We start from the raw sequence: 21,505 nt of genomic DNA on the forward strand, positions 1-21,505 counted from the left end.
GTCCCTGCCCTGGAGAGCCCTCCAGTCTGATAGACAGGCAAAGCGTGACCTCAGGGGTCCCCGGTCTGATGGCAGAGACAGGACCACAGATGTCTCTCATAGAGGAGAGTAGTACATTTGAAGAGAGAGGATTGGATCTCATAAACCTTTACACATAGAGTTGTAGCTGCCCCCACCTTCTTTTGAGTTCCCAAAGTGTAAACGTGCCTCCTTTCCCTACTCTGTTCTGCTCCTAAGAAGGAAGACAGCTTGAGTGTGAAGTTCTCAGTTCACCTAGTTACACCAGGGAACCTCTGCCCTTCACATTCCCTCAACCCTCTGCCCTCTCATTCTTCAGCTTTTTCCACAGCGGGCTGGGACAACCCCCTAGATATCACAGTGGGGACATTGCCATATTGCCCAAGCTGTGGGCCACTATCCAGAGCTGGGGTTCAAATGAATGCAGCCTTATTCACTCCTATCCAGAAGTAGCCTGTTGCCTATGGTGGTGTCTTGTTCCCCCAGTTAGTACCACCCTACCCAAGTCTGCCCACACTAAGGGCATCCTTTTTCACTAAGAGCACCAGTAAAAGAAGGGACAGATAGAAGAATATTGAGCTCTGTGCCCAGAAGGAGGAGGGGGATGAAGAAAAGGGGCACTTAAGATACCTTATTCATGGGCAGGCCCCAGAAAACTGCTGGAAATATTCAAATGTTAATCACCAATTAGCACAGTTCAGGTGGAAAGGGAAACTTTATTACGTGTAAAATGGACTTAATGTGGCGGGAGCTGTGTGCTTAATTTCTTGAGATAAGATGCTTTTAGGCTAATCAGTGGGTCTGTGATGCCTGGATATAAAGGAGCTACGGCAGACTTTCTTGAGGCAGGTTGCAAAGGGCCAGAAGGTAGGAGGAAGAGATCCCAGCCCTGCCCTTCTTCCGGAAGAGCCAGCAAAGGAGTCTGGTAAGAGAGCAGCTGGGACAGGGGATGGACAAGACACTGGAGAGGAGGTGGGCTGGGCACCCTTGAGATGCTCAGCACCCCATATCTCACTTTCTTTTCCTTTATGTAAGAAATAAGAAGTTGGGTCTGCTGGTTCCTTTAACACCCAGGTGACGAAGGCAATAAGACGAACTCTGGGAGCCTGCACATCTCTAGTCCAGCTTTGGCTTTTAGGGCTTGGGAGGAAGGTTCCTCACTGCTCTTCATCTCTGCTGACGACCCCCTGAAGAAGTGGGGCAAGCTCTCCATAGAGGGGTCAGACTTCAGAAAGAACTTCCCTGAGTCAAGATAGAGATGCCTGAAAATGGGGGACTGGGATGGCTCTACGTGTGGCTTTCACTTAGAGCAAGATTTAGGTGACAGCCAATTTGAGAGCTGGAAAGCTGGCTGGTATGAACTTCGGAGGGCTCTAAGGGGAGAATCTTGCCAAACCACATGCCTATGATGTCTAGCCATTGGAGCCAGGAAGGGGGGCTGTCCAGGCACACAGGTCTTTTCTGCTTTCTTCTGCCTGGATCTCTCTCCCATTGCCCTCTCAGACTCCACTTAAAAACAAAACAAAAAGGAAGTTCACCTCTTGGCCAGACTCCATGTTCCTTCTAATTACTAACACCTCTACCTCTCAGCACCCTTTGCCCTCCCCAGGATGTTGCTCCAGCCTCTTAGAAAAGCCCCAAACCTCAGGGCTCCACGTCGCCCAGCTTTCAGAACCCCCACAGGCTCTGAGGTGGCTAGCAGTGCGTTGCCATACCGGCTGCTCCCTCAGCACAGTGCTTCCACTTCATCTTGGCCCTTTTCTCTCTTAGCTCAGGACTTAACCCTTGGAAGACGGTGGCCATGAAGACCTCTCTGCTGCTGGTATCGCTGCTCCTGGCAGTGGTGCTAGGAGAGAAAGAAGAGGGTCACTCCAGGTAGGGGTGAGAAGGGCAGGGCCAGGTGCAGGGGAAGGGTATGGGGAGATGACTTGGTTCTGGTTTTCAAGGGGGAGGTGAGAAAGGGAGGAATCTCAGGCTAAGAGGAAAGAAGCTCGAGGGGAAAACCTGCCGGCTGCCAGAGTGCAGAGCGAGGACAGAACCAGAGAGTACTTATTATGAGCTACTGTTGCAGCAGGAGAGACTGTGGTTAGATCTCTGGAAGGACTTCTTAGTGATCAAGTGTCTGAAGTAGATGACAGTATCTCCCTTCTGATGAAAGCCTTAACCATTGATTTATGCGTGCAGTGGATCAAATTTTATAGAGGACGCAGAGGATTTTAGTGAAGTGGTCCACGAAGGCCTCCTGCCCTCATGGAGTGTATAGATCCAAGGGGAAAACAGACGAAGAACCACCTAGGCGCTTTGCAAACTGTCATGATTACTGTGAGGAAAAGCAGAGTATTAGGGGGGAACATAGCAAGGGGCTTCGTGTTTTGGGGAAGCAAGAGATACTTGTCTGAGTAAAGAACTGAGTCTTCTCAGATGCAAGGAAAAGCCATATGCCTGTGTAAATACATCAATGTAAAAGTTAAGAACACAGACCTGGGCCAGGCTGCCTGGGGGTAACTCCTGGATCTGCCACCTATGCTGTGTGCCCTCTGCACCTTGGTTTCCTCATCCACAAAAAGGGGGTATAAATAGTGTCTGCCTAAACTAATATAATAGTGAATGTCAATTGCATTTGAAAAAAAATTAAAATTAAAAAAGAATCAGGGTGTTGTGAGGATTAAGTGAGTGTATGTATTAAAGGGTTTTCAGAGGCCCTGATTCACAGTAAGCATTGTGATATAAGAGCTCACTTTTGTTAGTGTTGACTGGGACCCCAAGACCTGAATCAGGTAGGGTCAAAGCAAGAGAAGTATCAAAGGGAACTGATTCAGTCCTTTGGGGTAGGGGACCCCCCCAATCCCTCTTTGCCCAGAAGCCAGAGCCGCACATACTGAGGATGCAGGAAGTGGGTCCTTCAGCTGAGGATCAAGTCCCAGGGGTTTGATGCATGGAGAAGAGGGGGTCTCCATAAAAAACGAGCTCCCAAGTAATGGGCTGGTTCCTTTTCAGCGACAATCGTTTATGCTGGCATTGTGATTCACCACCCTTCCACGGCATCCTGGTTTCTATCTCTCTCCCCTCCCTGCCACTCAGATTCGACACTAAGGCCAGCAGCTCCCAACCTCGAGGCCGCAGGTACGCTGAGGGGACTTTCATCAGTGACTACAGCATTGCTATGGACAAGATCCGCCAACAAGATTTTGTGAACTGGCTGCTGGCGCAGAAGGAGAAGAAGAACGCGTGAGTTCCCCGAGCCCAGCTCTGCCTTCCTGTGTTCAGGCCAGTCACCCGTCGTGGCCACACAGCCGTGCGATGTACAGCTCCAGATGGCGCCTTTCGCTTAGGCAACGATGGGGAGCTGGACATCGTGGCGGCCCTGGTTTGGGCAGCAGTCCAGTCTAGGGGCAGGACTAGGCCAATTTCCAATCCTTTTCTTCTAAGAGAAGAGGTAGAAGAAGATATCTTCGGCTCACAGAGACCCCCAGGGGACTGGGGATAAAGGCAATGGAGCTGAGCTGCTGCCGATGACTTTTTGGTGGTGGCCACTGCAGACTGTGGAAATGGGATAAACTGCCTACATCCTACTTCCTTCTCTTTGCCAAATCTCTTTCCCTGCCCTCGCCGTTTGGTCAGTATGGTAGCTTCTGAAAAGCTGTTCACTAGCAGCTGAAGATGAGTAGCAGGGAAGTTGAGTGGAGAAGGAGGTACCTTCTGCTCCTTGGGTTGAGGTACCAAAAGATTCCCGCATCTGTGGACTGGAGAACATCTGGCATGGTCCCCAACCCCACCCACGCCCTAATCTTTATCTTACCAGCTGGAAACACAACATCACCCAGAGGGAGGCCCAGGCCCTAGAGCTGGGCCATCAATCTAACAGGAAGAAGGAGACCAGGGAGCAGCAGGGGTGAGTCAGCCCACAGGCAAAGGAGGGCTGGGGAGCCTCCTGACCCACCCCCACCTCATTGTTCCCGTCCCCCAGACTCCGGAGCAGGGCCAGGCCCCAGATAAGCATCCCTTTCCACTCTGAGTTCAAAGAGGGGTCTTCACCGAACTCTTGGAGGTCAGCCCTAGCTTAAGGGAGAAGCCTGGGACAAATCGGGGCAGGGTTCCTGGGAGGGGCTTGGGGGGCCAGGGTTTCTAAGATTGATGACTTAGTGTGCAGAGTCACTGAGTCAAGGAGAGGAGGCAACGAATGACACTTCAGGAGCTGGCTTCCTCGCTTCTCTCTGCCACACTTCAGGAAGGCTATTTATGGAACAGGGACTGTACTAGGGCCAGTCCCTTGAAATCAGTTACCCCCTGTCTGAGGAAGCTGAGGAATCTATGGCACAGATCATTCTGAAGAGTGAATGTTCCCAAAATAATCTCTTGGGGTCTTGTGATGCATTCTGGGATACTTGCAGAGGTGGAGGGGTGGGATGTCTCCCACCGGAATTCTGTTTGGCTTTCCCTGTATTGAAGAGACTCTGTTCCCTGGTGGACAGATCAGGGTGGAGCTCTGAAAGCTAAGGTAACTGAGCAGCAGCTGTGTTGACTCCCTCTCCCCACCCCCAACCCCCCTTGGAGTCCCAGTCCCTGTATTTACTCTTTTTGGGTGGGGCCCAGGCTAAAGCAGCCTGCTGGAGGCTTTCTCCTTTGCAGCTCCCAATCCAAGAACCCCAGTGATGAAGATTTGCTAAAGGACTTACTGATTCAAGAGCTGCTGGCCTGGATGGTGGATCAGATGGAGCTCTGCAGGCTCAGGTGGTGGAGTTTGGTGGCTTTGGGGGTCTAGCATAGTGGCTATAAGTTTGAGCGTTGCAGTCAGACGCTGGTTCAGATCTTCACCCCAGCACCCTCTGGCAAATTCTTATACTCTCTGAACCTCCATGTTTTCATGAAAATCAGGATTATTTAAACCACTTCATGGGGTTATTGTCGGGTTTAAATCAAATAATTCAAGGAAAGAGCTGAGAGGAACACTCGCAGAGTAATAAGTTCAATAATGATGGCAGCTATTATTACTGTTTGCACTTCTTTCTCAGCTTCCTCCAGGTGAGATGCTGCTCTCACCTCCCCACCCACACAAGCTGAGCTGCCCATCCGATTCTCAGCTTTCCCTCTGTACCCTTGTGCCATGGCACCTTCCCAATGATGGAACCCCTATAGTTGGAGGCATGTTGCCCTTCTCCATAGCCGCTGCTGGTCTCAATGGGCCTTCAGTCTACCTCACCAGCTAGGAAGTCCTTCAATCTATTATGTCCTAGAAACAAAGTAAGGCTAAATACCATGGAGAGACCCATCCACCTAAAGGGTGAGACAGGACAGTCATTCAGATTGCAGACACTGAGGCACAAAAACCAAAATACATTGAAACTTTCAATCCGGGAAGCTAGGGAGGGATTGAAGGAACAAATCTGGGAAGACTTCCTGTAAGAGGGTAAAGAAAGAAGAGATAAATGTGCCCAGAACAATAGAGAAGAGAGTATGAGAAAAAGCTCCATAGAAAGGTTGGTAACAGTCTCTGTGCTTTTTTGAATCATTTTGATTCCTTATTATTAAAAAGCTAATTTGGAGGTAGGAGCAGTTGAACTATGGCTGGGCGCCAGGATAAATTTTCTTTGCTGACTCCAAGCTGATAACGACCCTCCTATCCACCATTTCCCCTCCTCTCTCTACTCTCTACAGGTTTCAGTGACTCTTGACTAAACCCAGCCTCAGGACTGGACTCTGCCCTTCACTTACTCACCTCCTGCCTCAGCCCCACTCCTGGGAACCCTCGAGAAGCCAAACCAATAAATTTTAAGCTGAAATAAATCTTTGTGTTCATTGTGAAAACGTATTCAAATGTCTACGCAGGACTAACAGTGTATGTTTGTCTGTGTGTGCGTGCCACCCAATGTAAAGGAGACATGCTCTTACCCATCTGTTAACCCATCTATTTATTCTACAAACACTTACTGGAAACTTAACATAAGCGGGGACTGTGCTAAACACTGAATATACAGCAATGAAGGAAACAGACACAACCCTTGTCCCTGAGGTGTTTACAGTCTAGTGATGAAGACAGACCTTAATCTTTAAACACACAAACACATTAATAATCACATAGCATGGTAAGTTACGTGAAGAAAGATGAGGGTGCTATGAGAGCGGACAGAGAAACCTTATCTAGATGGAGTGGGGAGTCAGGAGGGCCTCTCTGAGAAAATGACATTTAAGCTGAATAAGATCTGATGGATAAAATGGGCAAAGAATGAGGGGAGCCTTAATAAATATTAGCCAGTGCTATTACAATACAGCGAAATGGGCAATGGGAAAAAATAGCACAAGTAGAGGCTGGACAGGTGGGCAGAGACAGGGCCATAAAGGCTAGGTTAAAGCTTTTTAATTTTATCCTCAGTGCTAGGGCAAGCCCGAGGAGGATTTTAAGCAGGGGCAGGTCAGGAGACCCATTTGCATTCCAAAACAACCACACTGATGAAAGTAAGAATTACATTGAGATGAATAGGGATGAAAATAGAAGAGGAAGTCCAGTTAAGAGGCTCTTGCAGGATTTCAGGTTTACACTAGGGTGATGGTAATGCGGGTGAAGGGAAGTGGTTGGCAAACCCAATTCGTCTCAAAGTCAATACCTTTCTCTTCCAGTGTTCAGAGCCTTCCTCACCTAAGTCTGCTGCCTCCTCGCAATTCCCTGCATCTCCAGAAGTACATCCTCCCCTTGTCTTGGCTCATCTTTGCCTGGAATGTCCTCTCTAATCCTCTTTGATTTAGTCATTTTTTAGTAGACTAGAGTCAAACACACCTAGATTCATTACTAAATCTGTGACTTGGTGAGTTAGTTTCTCTCTCTCTAAAGCTCAGTTTCCTGTCTGTAAAAAGATTATAACAAGTACCTCTCACCTCATAGGATTGAAGTAAGTATTAAAATAATGCCTGGCACAAAGTAAGTGGTCAATAAAAGTTAACTTTTGTTATTATTCACACATGTAAACCTCAGTTTAAAAAGAAAAGTGTAGGGCCGGCCGAGTGACGCGTTGGTTAAGAGCTGGCTTGGGACGCCAGAGGGCCCCGGTTCGGATCCCATATATAAGGGTCAGTGACACTGCCCTCTACAGCTAAGATGCTGAACAACAGCTAAACCTGGAGCTGGGCAGCCGTGAGTCGCCAGCGACGTTGTAGGCTGCAGCCCCTGCTGCAGTGGGTTGCCATGGGCTACCGTGTGTAGCCAGCAGCCAGTGTGAGCAGCCGGCAGCCGCTGTGAGCGGCCGTCCAGAAGCCGGCGACTGATCTGCCTCGCCTAGGAAGACTGCAATGATGGTGCCAACTTGGGCCAGTGAAGCAACATCCTCCACAACTAGACTGAAGAACAAAAGGACAGCAACTTGTCTGTTCCCCTTCCCCCAATTCCCCAGACTGTTCCCATCCCCCCAATTCCCCAATTAAAAAAAAAAATTAAAAAAAAAAGAAGACAAGTGTATTGGTTTAAGATCAGAGAGTGGCAAACTGGATGGCTGAAGGGCTGGGCCAGTAACATAAATGAGCAAAGTGGGGAGGGTGTAAGACAAAGGGAAGGACAAGGACTGTGAAAATGGAAGAGACATGCTCGCCTAAAAGCATTCTGGGTACCAAACAAAACTCTTTTGAGAACTGAATTCGCCTGAGGGCTGCCAGTTTGCATCTCTTCCGGCTCTGACATATTTGGTTTCCTCTCCTCTAAACGCCCGGAGTTCTGAGAGTGTGTACCACACAATTGAGACCATGCTTTTTCTCAGAGGATACAATTTAGTGATTCCCCATGATACAACTGATTGTCTTGGAGAGATGTTTGACTCTATATTTCTGGAGTCTTGGGTGTCTCTGGAGGTCAGTGAATTAGAAAGGATTATTTTTTAAAAATTTGTACAATGTTCTTACTATAGGGCAGGCATTGTACTCAGTTCTTTATAAACATTTTTTTTTCAACATTCAAATTTATAAACATCATTGAAAAAAGTTACAGTGATCTCATTTAAAGCTTCATCACAACTCTTTAAGATCATTATTAACATAACAGCTGTTAACCATGCCTCCGTGAGGCAGAGTATTAAAAGAGTTCTTAGCCACCTTGCCACAAGGCCAGCTGAGTCACTTAAAGCAAGCAAGGGCATCTGTGATAATCAGCATTCAGTGGTGTCCTGGAGCAGAGTGCTTCTGAGAGCCATTGTGAACTTGTCAGGAATTTTGTGAGTAGGTTGTAAAACCATTGATAGCTTGAAACTGGCCATGGGTGGAGTATTTATACCATGGAAATGGGCAAACGCTGTAAATCAAAGTTCTTCCCTCCCAACCTGGAGAGGTGGTTGTTAGACATTTACCAGCACATCACTGGTTAGCATACATTCTCTAAAATTATAAAGAGCAAATGGGTCTGAAGAAGGAACTGAGCATGTCTGCTTAAGGGTGGCACTGAGGTTTGTCAAGGGCCAATGTGTATACCTAAGGGAATGAGTATGTATATGTGCATTTGAGGGTATGAATAGTTAAATCGGAGGTGATGAGTGTGACTAGGGATCAGTGTGTGTACCTTAAGAGGTTTTACAGTGTGAGTCAAAAAGTGAGAAATGAAGCAGGTGTATCTAGATGGTGTCAGAGTACCGAAGGGGCCAAGTTTTTGGGTTAGGGCACAGTGTAGTAGTAGGAAAATGAGGATATGAGGTCAGCGTATCAGTATGGGGTTAGTGTATTTTTCACAGAAAGAGGTGGGTAGGTATATTGTAGGAGGTCAGTGTGTATGACAGGGGGTATGAAAAGGCTAGTATGTGTTGGAGGGGACAAATATGGGTCTGAGAAAGTTTGTGTCTAAGGGGGTTTATGCTATCTGAGCTCAATGTCTGAGAATGTGTATGAGAATGAATCTGAAGGTAAGACTATGATTCTATTCTGCTTTAAATAACAGAAAAACACAAAACAACAGTGGCTTTGGCAAGATAGAACATTATTTCTCTTTCTCTTAAACATCTAGAGGCAGGCAGCCCAGGGGTGGTGTGACTGCTCTGCTCCACAAAATCCTCAGGGACCCAGGGTCATAGGGCTCATGGCTCCATCATCCCTTAAGGCTCAAAATGGCAACTAAACATCCTGCCACCAATCTCTGCTCCCTTCCTCTTATTATCTTTTTACTCAAAACTTCTTTGGTAACATTATTCATATTCATAATTTCACCTTGATCTGTAGCCCAGCCCAGCTCTTTCTGTAGAATTTCATAACAATACATCCAAATGACAATTGACTATCTCTCCTGTGATGACCCACAGACCTTAATTTCCACATGTTCGAAACTACTCTTAATTATTTCTTCAACTTCATGCTGTGGTTTCCCCCTCCCCCAATGGCACACGCTGTTGGCCAAGCCAGAAAACTGAGCATCCTGCTGACTTTTCCCACTCATTCTGTCCCCATCTAAACATTTTACCAGTCTACCCTCTTAATGTCTCCTGAATTCACACCATTCTTTGTATCCTGTCGCTGTCTTAGTTCTAGCCCTCATCATTTCTAGTTTAGATTGCTAAAATTGACTTAAGTCTAGGTTGCCAGGAATTCTTCTAAAACAAAAATTTGATCTTATTACTGACTTAAGAGTTCTCCATTAGCTCCTTCTTTGCCTCAGTAATGTAAATCACCTATGGCGCTTCCTAAACACATAGGTGACCATTACCACCCCAGACCTGACGAGTAATAATCATAGCTGATATTTACTTATGTGCCACGCATTGCCCTAAATACTTTGTTGAACATTTTATGACATAGTACAACTTCATGAGTAAGTGTTACTCCTTCACAACTGTGGAAACTGGAACACAAGAGATTAAGGAATTTGCCTCGTTACTGGACCATATGTAGCGGAAGTGAGCTATAGAGGCAGGCAATGTAACTCCAGAGTCCAAGTTCTTAACTGTAAAGCCTTCGCCAGTCAGAATTCCTGCGCGTGACTATCACAAGTAAGCTCCATTAATGTAGAATGGATTTGGTTTGTGCTCTATATGGAACCGAGGCCAACTCCACGTCTAGCACATAGTAGGCGGCCACTGAGCACCAGTGGCTGGGATGGCGTTGGAGGCGCAGTGGTGTAAAGATAAGAGGGTCCCAAGCATCCACATGGGTGGGGAGCGCGGGGCCGCACAAAGGCAACTGGATCTCGGCATCCCGACCCCGCGCCTTCCCCGCCACACCGCTTCGCGGAACTCGGCCATCAGCGAAAGGCGGGGCCCGAGCCCCTGGCGGTGGGAGACTGGCGACCCCGCGGCAGGAAGTCGAAGCGTAGCTTCCGGCGCGCGGAGATGACGCGCGGATCGCGCTTCCGCGTTGGGGAGCCGGCCGCGGATCCCGGGAAGCAGAAACCCGGGGTCCCAACAGCGGGGCGGCCCGCGGGCCCAGGGCGGGAATGCACCGCCGCGGGGTGGGAGCCGGCGCCATTGCCAAGAAGAAGCTTGCCGAGGTGAGGGGAAGAAGGAGGACCCACAGCCACCCCTGACCCGCGGGAGACTGAAGTCTCTGGAGCAGAGCTCTGTACCCTCAAATTGCCTCCCAACAGAGTCTGACACGGGCTTCTCGGGTTCCTGGGAACGGAGTTTCTCCAGCTTCCGGTGGATTGGAATGCCAGCAACCCCAGATCCACCAGCCCTTTCTCCCACTTCCCCAAATTTGACTACAGACGAGGCGTCCATTCTACTATCTCAGCCTCTCCCTAAGAAAACCCATTTAAGAGAGACCCTCCCCCTTTCATACTTAAGCTGAGGCGGTGCCCCCATCGCCCACTCGCTTAATTCATGCTAGTCTCTTTGTCTGACAGGCCAAGTACAAGGAACGAGGGACAGTCTTGGCTGAGGACCAGCTGGCCCAGGTGAGTCGGTTGGAAGGTTCCAGGAAGGAAGGGAGACAAGGCTGGACAGGACACCTTTGATATAAACTGGATTGTTTGGGTTGAACTAGATATAGGGTATTTGGCAAATCCTGATTTCGGGGCTGCTCAGATCTTTTAGGCGACTTGGTAATAATAATAGTAGTAATAATAATAATAATACATCTTTGAGTGATCACATGCCCATAGCGTCCCAGGCATGTGTCCATTTTCTTTACATAGACTGTTTCATTCTTCCTGACAATCCTATCAGGAAGGAACACTACTCTTCCTAGGTAAAAATTGAGGACCTTGACGTGTGAAGTAATTTGACGTGTGAAGCAAGTGGTAGAGCTGTTTGATTTAGGTCTTTTGGAGTTTTTACTTTAAATGCCTAAGAAAAACACAAAAAGATTACCTAACCTGTGGCACCCACCACCACTACCGTCATATCTAGGTGCATACCAGAAGCGTGTGTGAGTGATAGGGGTGTGGCACCTGCACAGTTTCCTTCTCTAGCTCTTTCTCCTTTTCTGTGCATTCCCAGAGTTAACTCAGTTATTGTGACTGGTGAAGAAGAGGAGAAGGCAGTTAAGCAGGGAAATGGGTCCTTGAACTGAGGAAAGATAGTAGACACAGGCTGTGCTCTTCCAAAGCTCCCATTCATAAGAGAGATGACATGCAGGAAACAACTGGAAATGGTGACTATAATAATGTGTAAGTTCTAATATATAGCAAACGAGATGTTGGGCCAAAAGTGGTTACTTTTGGTGGGTTAAAAGATAGGCTTTGTGAGAAGCAGTGATATGAATAGGAAGTCAGAAAATCCCCAAACTGTTTTGTATTTAGCTTTTGAATGTAATCTGGTAGACCCTTAGCCCTCCCACAAGGATTCTTTATCTGGAGTTGATCTCCAAGGAGATCCATGACTTAAACAGGCACTGCACACCTAATTCATGGCAGACTTTCTTTTTCTCCTATCCAGCTTTTCTGTCAGCAGCTGAAAATTTCCCACTGTGTGAATGCTGCATTCCCTCACTTTGAAGACAAAATGGATTATTAGATCCACCTTCAATTTAATAACAGTTTTTCTGGGAAAAAGAAGCACCACATTAGGTGTGCTTGTTGATTGTTAGATGCATCCTGACTTTAGAACAGGAACACATGACAAAAAAATGTGTATTTTAGAATTGAGGAAACATTATAACATCTCATTTCTGCTGACAACAGAACTGTGTAGGAGAGGCAGGGATCAAAAGAAAGGGAACAGAAAACAGCAAAATGGTGGCTTGAGGAGATAGCTTATTTCAGCCTTTGCCTTGCCACTGAGCCAGGGACCTATTTTTGACATTTTGATTATCACCTAGCCGGGCTGCCACTAACCTCCCCCTTGTCCATCCTACAGATGTCGAAACAGTTGGACATGTTTAAGACCAACCTGGAGGAATTTGCCAGCAAACACAAGCAAGAAATCCGGAAGAATCCTGAGTTCCGGGTGCAGTTCCAGGACATGTGTGCCACCATTGGGGTTGATCCTCTGGCCTGTAAGTTGTCTGTAGGGGTCCAGTGTTCTAGGATTCCAAAGGGACAGAAACTACCTAGTTGTTATCACTGGTGTTGGGCCATCTTCTAGAAGGGCCTGAAGGGAGATACAGAGCGTTGTCTTTAGGGAATGCCTAGCAGGATGGCTGAGTGCCCAGTTTGATAGGGAAGATGGCAAGGCTGGAGTGCAGGCTGAGGAGCCAGTGTATGTGATCCTCCTTTGAATGAACTACGGTGGAATTTTTTTTTTTCTTTAATTGGGGAAGGGCCACAGCCAAGTTGTTGTTCTTGAATCTTAATTGTGGAGGGCGCAACTAACTCAGCTCCATGTCCAGTCGCCATCCGGCCGCCCATCGGCAATTCATGGCCGCTCAGCTCAAGGTGCTGTGTTCAATCTTAGTTGGGGGGGGGGGGGGGGGGGGGCAGCCCACCATCCCATATGCGGGAGTCTAACTGGCAATACAGTGGATTTTTTTTTTTTAAGCTGAGCCATCCTGCCACCTGTTGGCAGCTCAGCAGCGCTCAGCTCGGGCTGTGAATCGAACTGGTGACCCTACAGTGGAATTTTTTTATGGCTATTTTTTCCCTTTCTTAAAAAAATGTTTAGTTTTAATAAAAGTAGTATGTGATCATGTAGTCAACAAAGGAGAAAAAAGAAAGGGAGAAAGTAGAAGTCTCCTGACCCTGTCCTGTAATTGAAGAGATAAAGCATTATTGATAGTTTACGGTGCATCTTTCTTTTTTTTTTTCTTTTGGGTGTATCTTTCTAGACACTTTTATCATAGTTATAAACTTTTTATTATTACATATGTGGGATTCTGCTATAATCACAACTCTATAACCTGCATTTTTCACTCAATAAAATATTGTCTTCAGTGGATTTTATTTTATTTTTTTTTTTAATTTTTATTGGGGAATTGGGGGGATGGGAACAGACAAGTTTCTGTCCTTTTGTTCTTCAGTCTAGTTGTGGAGGACATTGCTTCACTGGCCCAGGTTGGCACCATCATTGCGCTCTTCCCGGGCGAGGCAGATCAGTCGCTGGCTTCTGGACAGCCGCTCACTGTGACTGCTTGGCTGCTCACGCTAGCTACACATGGTAGTCCATGGCAACTCACTGCAGCAGGGGCTGCAGCCTACACAGTCGCCGGCGACTCACGGCAGCCCAGCTCCAGTTTGAGCTGTTGTTCAGCATCTTAGCTGTAGAGGGCAGTGTCACTAGCCCTCATATGTGGGATCCGAACCGGGGCCCTCTGGAGTCCCAAGCCAGTTCTTAACCATCACACCACTTGACCGGCCCTTCAGTGGATTTTTGAATGCTAGGTCTGCAGATTCTTTCTCTTGTCCAGACCACATGTCTCATTATATTTCAGTGTATGCTTTGGGAAAGGAAGACTCATTTTTGTAGTATCCTGGGCCAGAAATAGCAGCCAAATAGAAATGCCTTTTAGATTGCCCAACTTTTAGAACAGTCTGAGACTGTTGTTTAGCAGGAATTACCAAGAGTCAGATTGTGTTGAGGATCCTGAGTAGTAAATGGAGCAGAAGGACTTAAGACTAAGAAGGGAAGATTTCCCATAAGATAGATGTTTTAATCTAGCTTTGAAAGAAAAGATGTAACTAATGAATAATGTAGCTTTCGTTTTTCTGTCTTTTAGCTGGAAAAGGATTTTGGTCTGAGATGCTAGGTGTGGGAGACTTCTATTATGAGCTGGGAGTCCAGATTATCGAAGTGTGCCTGGCCCTGAAGCACCGGAATGGAGGTGAGGGTGGTTAGGCCCTGTGGACTAGGCATTGGACTTCTCTGAGAGGGAGAAAGCCTTGAAAGATGATCCTCCCCATCCTGCAATCTGCAGGCCAATAAGGTCCTGAGAAGCTGTTAGGTCTTAGAAGCATCTTAGCTACTTTATACAGTTGAGTCCATGGTAGGTCTCCATGGGCAAATGGAGTTACCTGAGTGATTGTCTCTGTTCTCCAAAGATCTTTGGCCAGAAAGATTTAGCCCCTAGTTATTGTAAAAAAAATAGTAGGGAGTTAGAAAATACTGTATGTACTCTCTAAAATGTGACCTTAAAAATGGTCATCCAATGGTGTCATCTTAATAAGCACATTAAATGGTCTGCGTTGAAGTTAAGAAAACCTGAAACCAGTTACGAATCCTTGGTTATCAATAGACATAGCCTGATGTCAAGGGAACATTTATAGTTTTTCAAAGATGGTGCTCCTTTTGGTTGGTTGGTTAGTTCTTTTTAGCCATAAAAGTAATCCTTCCTCTGCTTTCTGTCCCCCTTCTCCAACAGGTTTGATAACTCTGGAGGAACTACATCAACAGGTGTTAAAAGGAAGGGGCAAATTCGCCCAGGATGTCAGCCAGTAGGTCTTGCCTTCCAACCCCTTGGAGTATAGAAAGGTCTTTAAAAATTAGATGGATATCTTTTCTCCCCACTGCTCATATGTCTAGGATAGTTTAGGAATCACTTTTATTCCTCTTTATGATCAGAAAAAAGGTTTTATTTTAAAAAACTGAACATAGATTAAAAAAAACCCCATTATTTCTCAAATGAGAGATTATAACTGTTAAACATTTTGGTATAGTTTCTTCTAAGTATTTTCATGCATACATATGCATTTTTTTGTTGTTGTTTTAACATTTTTGGGGCTGTGTATACTCCAGATTGAGTCAATAGAGCAGCGAGTTAGAGAGGCAGGGGTCAGAAGATGGGGTATAAATTGACCTGGTTCAGCAGCCTCTGTGTGTGACTCCAATTTGAGAAAATGTAAAAGAGGCTGTCGGTATGTGTTCTACACATTGATTTGTAGGTTTTTTCCCCAATTTGTCGTCAACTAAGAAATAAGAAAATTTGGCAGTATTGGGCCTCAATTTCCAAATGGCAATTATCACTTCGGGTTACCCCCTTTAAAACGGGATAAGCCTTCTCTATTTTGCCATAGTTCACACTACTCTCTGTTGTCTCTTACATGTAGCTTTCATTCATTCACGTGTCCTGATGGGCTCCTGTAGGCAAATTTTTTACCTCTGTCCCATGTTGGAATGGTTTGCTGAGTGGAGAGCCTGACCGTCTATCTCCCTTGAATGTCTAAGCACCATTTGGGGCCCTTTAACCCTCCCTTTTTACTAACATAGTTAAATGTTGTGCAGCCTTTTGAGTCTTCTATCAGGGTACCCTGCCCAGGGCAGAGCTGAAACTGCATTGTGGCTGGGTCTGGTCTGCCAAGGGTCTTTAAGCAGCTCTTCCTCCCCTCAGAGACGACCTGATCAGGGCCATCAAGAAACTAAAGGCACTTGGCACTGGCTTCGGCATCATCCCTGTGGGCGGCACTTACCTCATTCAGTCTGTTCCAGCTGAGCTTAATATGGATCACACTGTGGTGCTGCAGCTGGCAGAGGTACCGGAGTGCCTTCTGAGAGTGTGTGTGTATGTGTGTGCACATGTGTGCATGTAAGGGACAGTCTGGGAGGGGATCCCAGAGCACCTCTGACCTCTTCCCCAGATCACTCAGGTCTTCTCATTGAACTGTCTAATGGATGGATGCGCTCAGACCGGTGCTTATTTAGCAGACATTTATTGAGCAGCTACAGTGCAAAGCACTGGGCTAGGCTGTGGGCCATAGAAAGATGGGTACCATATAGTTCCTGCCCTCAAGGAGCTTACAGTCTAGTGGAGCAGACAGACATGCAGACAACTGTTTCCTTGGGTCGACAAGTTCTTGGATGTCTTCTTAAAAATACTTTATGGGTTCTTTAAAACAAATGTTTCATCTTATTTGCCATCCCCCGTTCCTCAGCATGCCTTAAGCATATACCATCCTCCCTCAAATCCTTACCATGTATTTAGGAAAGGCATGTTCAGTTTTAATTCTGTAGTGTACAACAAAACTAAACAAGGGAGGGGCTTTTTTTGATTGGGGGATAGGGTGAGGCAGGGTAAAGGCTGAATATTTAAATATTTCAGATTATGAACAGTTAATGATTATCATTATTTCTTCCTATCAGTTAATCATCCTTAATCTTCTCTTGTCATACTCTATATAGAGTTCTCTGAGAAAACCTAAATTAACATTTTAGTACCAGGGGCTCCACATTTTAAGACGGAACCCCTCAACCTACCTGTCACCTTGAAAGTCACCCCTCCCTCTACCTCTGTCTCTGCTGGGATCTCTAAACTTTTGTTTCTCTGCTCTTAGGCTTTCTTTGCCCAAGGGCAGTCCCTCCTCCTGTCTGGATAAATCGATTGTCCCCCAGCAGATGCTGGGTTCTAAGGGAAAGCACCCTGTTAACTCAATCCCCATTCCTCCTTCCTTCAGAAAAATGGCTACGTGACTGTCAGTGATATCAAAGCCAGTCTTAAATGGGAAACAGAGCGAGCGCGACAAGTGCTGGTATGTGACTTTTGGAATGGCCCAGAAAAGATGGACCCAGAGGGGAGGAGGTGGGTGGATAGGAGCCACGGGAGCTTCAGCCTTGTTCTGCTGGCCTCTTGCCTTGAGGCAACTGCTGCCACACCAGAAGGAACCCCAGCGTTTCTCTGAAGGTGGCACCAAGAGGCAGAACTCACAAAGCAGGATTCTAACCCTGACACGTGTGTAAAACCAGGCTGCCACTGCTCAGGGGGGATCACCTCCTCTCCTAACCTGCAGAGCCTGGTCAGATGGTTGATGTAGTTTGTACTGGAAGTAACAATTCAGTGAAGGATATTAACTACTTACGGTAATTACGTATCTATAATTATAGAGTTGCATATAGATCTATAATTATACACTATTGCATATATAGTTTTATATATACAAATTTCATGGTACTAATGAAGATTGATGTTGTGAAGAGGGAGTAGGATGGAAATGTAGGATTTTACTACCTTCTTCCTTATCCATATAATTAACCTGTAGACTCAATTTCATCTGTAAAGTAGGGATAACATACACGTTTAGTATCTAGCAGAACCAACCAATCTTGGGCCTATTTCCAGCTGTAGGAACTGAGTCCATTCTACTAATATGCTCCTTCCATTAACTTCTCCCAAAAGGTTTACCACATCTGCCTGTTACCTAGTAAGCTAACTGAAAGGTAGTGATCTCCCTTTTGCTTCAGGGAACGGAGTCAGTGATTTGCTCAAGGCCAAATAGCAAATACTTCTGTAGCCCTCCATTCCTTCCACAGCATCCCACTCTACTTGTCTTTACCCACTTTTCCAGCCGCACAGGTTAAATGACTTGGTGGCATCTTTCGTACTTCAGGTAAAGGTCAAGGCCAGATCATTCCAGTTTGGTTGAAATGTGTGAAGGCACTCAAGTAAATTTAGTTTGAAAACCCACTGAAGCCAAAATAGGTATGAGGATTGTTTTATCTATTTTGTGGGAACTCCCCTTTCTCAAATGACGCTTCCTACCTTTCCCCTCCAGGAACACCTGTTGAAAGAAGGGCTGGCTTGGCTGGATCTGCAGGCCCCAGGGGAAGCCCACTACTGGCTGCCAGCTCTCTTCACTGACCTCTACTCCCAGGAGATCACAGCTGAGGAGGCCAGAGAAGCCCTCCCCTAACCCTGGGAGTGTGGAAGGGGGCACAGCAGTAGGCAGGGAGAAGAGGGAAAAATTGTTGGTGAATAAAACCTGGACAACTTTGTTTAAAAAAAAAACCAGAAAACCACAGAAAATAATGTTCCAAGTTTTTTTCTTCCCCTAGTATTCTTCACCCATTTTATTTTTTTAAAGTGCCTTCACATTGCATCTTTATTGGAGAAAACCTCATTTATCCAGGAAGGATAACCTGAGTAACAGAGAACAGCGAACATGTATAAAATGACTTGCACAGGTCATCTACACGTCCATGGCAGAGCTGGGCCTAGAATGAAGGCCATCTGTCTCCTGGCTAAACAGTCTACTCTATTTGTAGCCGAGACATAGATTACAGCCTCTGTTAATTCAAACCTCTTCCTTATAAAATGTTCATCTCAAATGAGCAGAACCTAAAGGACTAGTAAATATTCACTCTTTAGCTCCCTCTGTAGAGATTCCCGGTTATGACAGGCTTGGCTATGAATGTGAAGGAGAGGCTAATGTTAAATGGTGGTTAGGGGGAAGAAAACAATGGAATTTGAGGGCAGCCAACCAATAGTGAATGTAGTATTGTTTCTCAAATTCCCTACTAGCTTTCCCTTCTGGACTGATCACCAGGGTCCTTCTAGCCTTAATGGTAGAAAAGAAAATGACTTACTGAACACCTAACCCTGTGCCCAGTTCTATATACACCTCTTTTGATCCTCATACCCACCTTAAGTTAAGGAAGTACGTATCCTTAACTTTGCAGGTGAGGAAGCTAATTTACTAGGGATCACCAGCTTAAGTAGAATCAAAGCCCACTAACCCAAGTTCACTTTGCACAGCACAGGCCGACAGGACACTAATTTCTTCCTACGTAAATGGTCAGCCTAGAGGAAAAGCCTCTACCAGACAGTAAGAGCCTTTGATAGCAAGTAGGAAAGGCAGCGATGAGCTGTGACACAAGTGTCAAGCCCAGTTTTCACAGTCTGAATGCTAAATTCCTAAGGGCTGGTTTAGTAGCAGAAAACTGAAAACCCAATGGTTTGGATTATCCACCTAGACACCCTTTCCTTAGGGGATATTATAGGCGAAGCCCATCTGCACCTGCCTGCCCTTGTAGACCATGCTCCCTTTCCAGTTTCTGAATTGGTACTTCTTTGGAAGCAATTGAGGCTAAGATGGTATTCCTCTCGACTGCCAGAGATATAGCCTCAAGACAAGGACCCTATTTCTGGTCGGTCGAAACTTCTGTCACCAGTCCTGCTTCCATCCACATCATTTAACCCAACTTTTCAGCTCCCAGATAATTCAGAGTACTTTCTCCCTGACAAGTTTCTGGCCTAGGCAAGATGTGTGGTTGGTAGATGATTCCCTTCTTCCTTTACACAAACCCTCCCACACCCATAGGCGCCTCCTCCTTCTGCCAAAACAAACTTTATTGCACCAAAAAGAAAAAAAAAACTTCATTTATGTACAGTCAGATATAAAGACATCTTTTTGACTCCTGTGCATATATCTCCTCAACTCAAGATTAGGGCGTAAGTCAGGCCAGTATGCCAGACATGTTCTGCCCATGGCAGGGCCAAGGAGAGGATTGTCACTTGAAAGTGGGAACACTTAAATGGATGACAGACAACACTGGACCAACAGACCAAGGGCATTCTTCTAAGCCCTGTACTAGCTCTGGGAATGGAAGAGGGAAATCGGAAGCAGGGTCCTTTTCTGAGTCTCCTTGTGAAAAGACCCAGCCTTCAGGTATCCAACATAAACTTGTTCCCCAGACCCACTTCCTGTCCAGTTTCTTTGCTTCCTGCTCTCCCAAGTGGGACATTCTCCTTTGTGCCCACCCCCTTCCCAACTCCCCCAGGGAAGTCCCATGATCCACAAGGCAGAGGCCTCCATAGCAGCTGGCAGAGCAGGTACAAGTTATCCTTTCCTTTACACGTGGCTAGATACTGACTGGGGCCCTGCGTCACGTGGGTCACCAATACCCCACTGGGAGCTGTAACAGTAAGAATCTGGAAAACGGGGGAGAACGTATCAAAAAGGGGAAGGATGGATTCCCTCAGTGCCCAGTACCACAGGGCACCTAAAGTATACATTTTTCTGAGCCAATCAGCTAAAGGATCACTGTAGCTAATACAGATAAAGAAGCAACACAGCCAGGCAAACACCCATCAGAGCCAGTGACAAAGAGCAGCTGGGGGGGGGGGAGGGGGGAAGGGGGAGAAGTCGCCAGAGTTCCAGCCCCAATCTCCTCTGCCATTGGCTACCCTTGCTCCCCACAAGTCCCTTGGCATTGAAGTGAGGAGGGGGGACTACAGGCCGGGGCAAAAATATCCAAGGACGGCCAAACAAAATACAATAGGACTAGCATCAGTCTCCTCCCTCACCCCCTCCCCAGGAGAAACCCTCGTTGTGACTAGTATTTATGAAAATCGGTAAGAGAGAATTCTATATAGTGGCTCTAATCCCATACACACAGCAGCTGCCTGTGTTGGGAACTTTTCAAATCAGTGATTGTGGGAATAAAAACAGCATTTTCAGCTTCTTATGGTGACTGTGCAGGCTTTACCAAAACTTGGTTTAGTCCCAGTCACATTTATCTCCTGACTTAAATCTAGAAATGGGTGAGGGAATGGAGGGCAGAAGAGAAAGGTGCTCAGGTGCTAGGTAAAGCTTACTGATCAGCAGCCTAGACTCCACCACTGTTCCTTCTCTTTGGTCTGTCTAGAACAGTGACTATAAATTAGGGGAAAAAAACTTATGCTGGCCCATGGGAAATAATGGGGGAAGAGAGGCAGGGAGGAAAAGGGCATTGGGAAGCCCTGTTTCAAGACTGCAGACAGACAGACAACCACCCAGACTGCTTAAGTGTCACAGACAGACCCCCCCACCCCAAGCTCCCTTCCAGGTATCCCCATAAATCATTTTGGGCACACTCCCTCTTGGGATTGCAATTTCTGTCTCCCGCCTATCCCTAAGGAGCTGGCCCTGTGGAGAGGTGTGTTGGTTGTTTTGTTTTTGCCAGAGGCCCCCGCCCTAGGTGCTCCTGCATAGGTACCCTGGCCCCTGATATGGGATGAACATAGCCCCAGATGCTCGAGAGCCAAGGAGGTCAGATGGGGAACAGCCTCCCCACTCCCACACCCTGGGATCCAAGCTTGCTTGGTTCTTGCCATCTTGCAGGATGACGTCACGTTTGGAGGGAGATACACAGTGCCTCTCCATCCCTGGGGTGGGGGGAAGGAACTTTGCTGGGACTCTCGAGTGGGGGGAAGGGAGAGGGGAGCAGGGTCTAAACCCTCAGGCTCCCATGCAGGTCTGTCTCTGTCCCAGACGAGCTGCTGTCAGAGTCCATTTCCGTGTTCTCATTATGGAGCCTCTCCAGCACTTTTTGACGAATCAGTCCCAGGCGCATCAAGAGGGACTGGTAGTCAAAGTGGCCCCGCTTCTCTCCAAAAGGGTCCTGTGGGGGAAAGGAGACAAGCGGGATGGGATGGAAGAGTCAAGGTGGCTCACCCTAGAAAGCAGCTTTGG

The 21,505-nt window shown here is 46.8% G+C and overlaps 3 protein-coding genes across 6 annotated transcripts in view; 2 read left to right on the forward strand and 1 right to left on the reverse strand.

Annotated features, from left to right (window-relative positions):
• Positions 1-1,819: 1,819 nt before the first annotated feature.
• On the forward strand, positions 1,820-4,780 carry GIP (gastric inhibitory polypeptide). Its single transcript, XM_019638512.1, has 4 exons — positions 1,820-1,893; positions 3,100-3,246; positions 3,821-3,910; positions 4,648-4,780. Exons 1-4 carry the CDS (start codon positions 1,820-1,822, stop codon positions 4,778-4,780), a joined length of 444 nt encoding a protein of 147 aa, XP_019494057.1.
• A 5,525-nt stretch (positions 4,781-10,305) lies between these two features.
• On the forward strand, positions 10,306-18,380 carry SNF8 (SNF8 subunit of ESCRT-II). 4 transcript variants are annotated; one of them, XM_019638697.1, is made up of 8 exons: positions 10,306-10,462; positions 10,817-10,867; positions 12,270-12,408; positions 14,065-14,169; positions 14,707-14,779; positions 15,673-15,814; positions 16,733-16,807; positions 17,828-18,380. In XM_019638697.1, exons 1-8 carry the CDS (start codon positions 10,409-10,411, stop codon positions 17,963-17,965), a joined length of 777 nt encoding a protein of 258 aa, XP_019494242.1. In that variant the 5' UTR covers positions 10,306-10,408; the 3' UTR covers positions 17,966-18,380. The 4 variants fall into 4 exon arrangements, with proteins under 4 accessions (XP_019494242.1, XP_019494241.1, XP_019494244.1 ...); XM_019638699.1 differs by lacking the exon at positions 17,828-18,380 and adding an exon at positions 11,412-11,581 and having other exon boundaries at positions 10,421-10,462; positions 16,733-17,821; XM_019638698.1 differs by lacking the exon at positions 17,828-18,380 and adding an exon at positions 11,412-11,565 and having other exon boundaries at positions 10,421-10,462; positions 16,733-17,821.
• Positions 18,381-19,379: 999 nt separating this feature from the next.
• The window catches only part of UBE2Z (ubiquitin conjugating enzyme E2 Z), a 15,415-nt gene continuing 13,289 nt past the window's right edge, over positions 19,380-21,505 (reverse strand). Inside the window, exon 7 of the mRNA XM_019638695.1 lies at positions 19,380-21,434. Within this exon, the coding sequence (XP_019494240.1) occupies positions 21,264-21,434 (171 nt within the window). The 3' untranslated portion in view covers positions 19,380-21,263. The remainder of the gene's footprint in view (positions 21,435-21,505) is intronic.

Source organism: Hipposideros armiger, unplaced genomic scaffold, assembly GCF_001890085.2.
Source record: "Hipposideros armiger isolate ML-2016 unplaced genomic scaffold, ASM189008v1 scaffold_40, whole genome shotgun sequence".
Classification (NCBI taxonomy): Eukaryota; Metazoa; Chordata; class Mammalia; order Chiroptera; family Hipposideridae; genus Hipposideros; species Hipposideros armiger.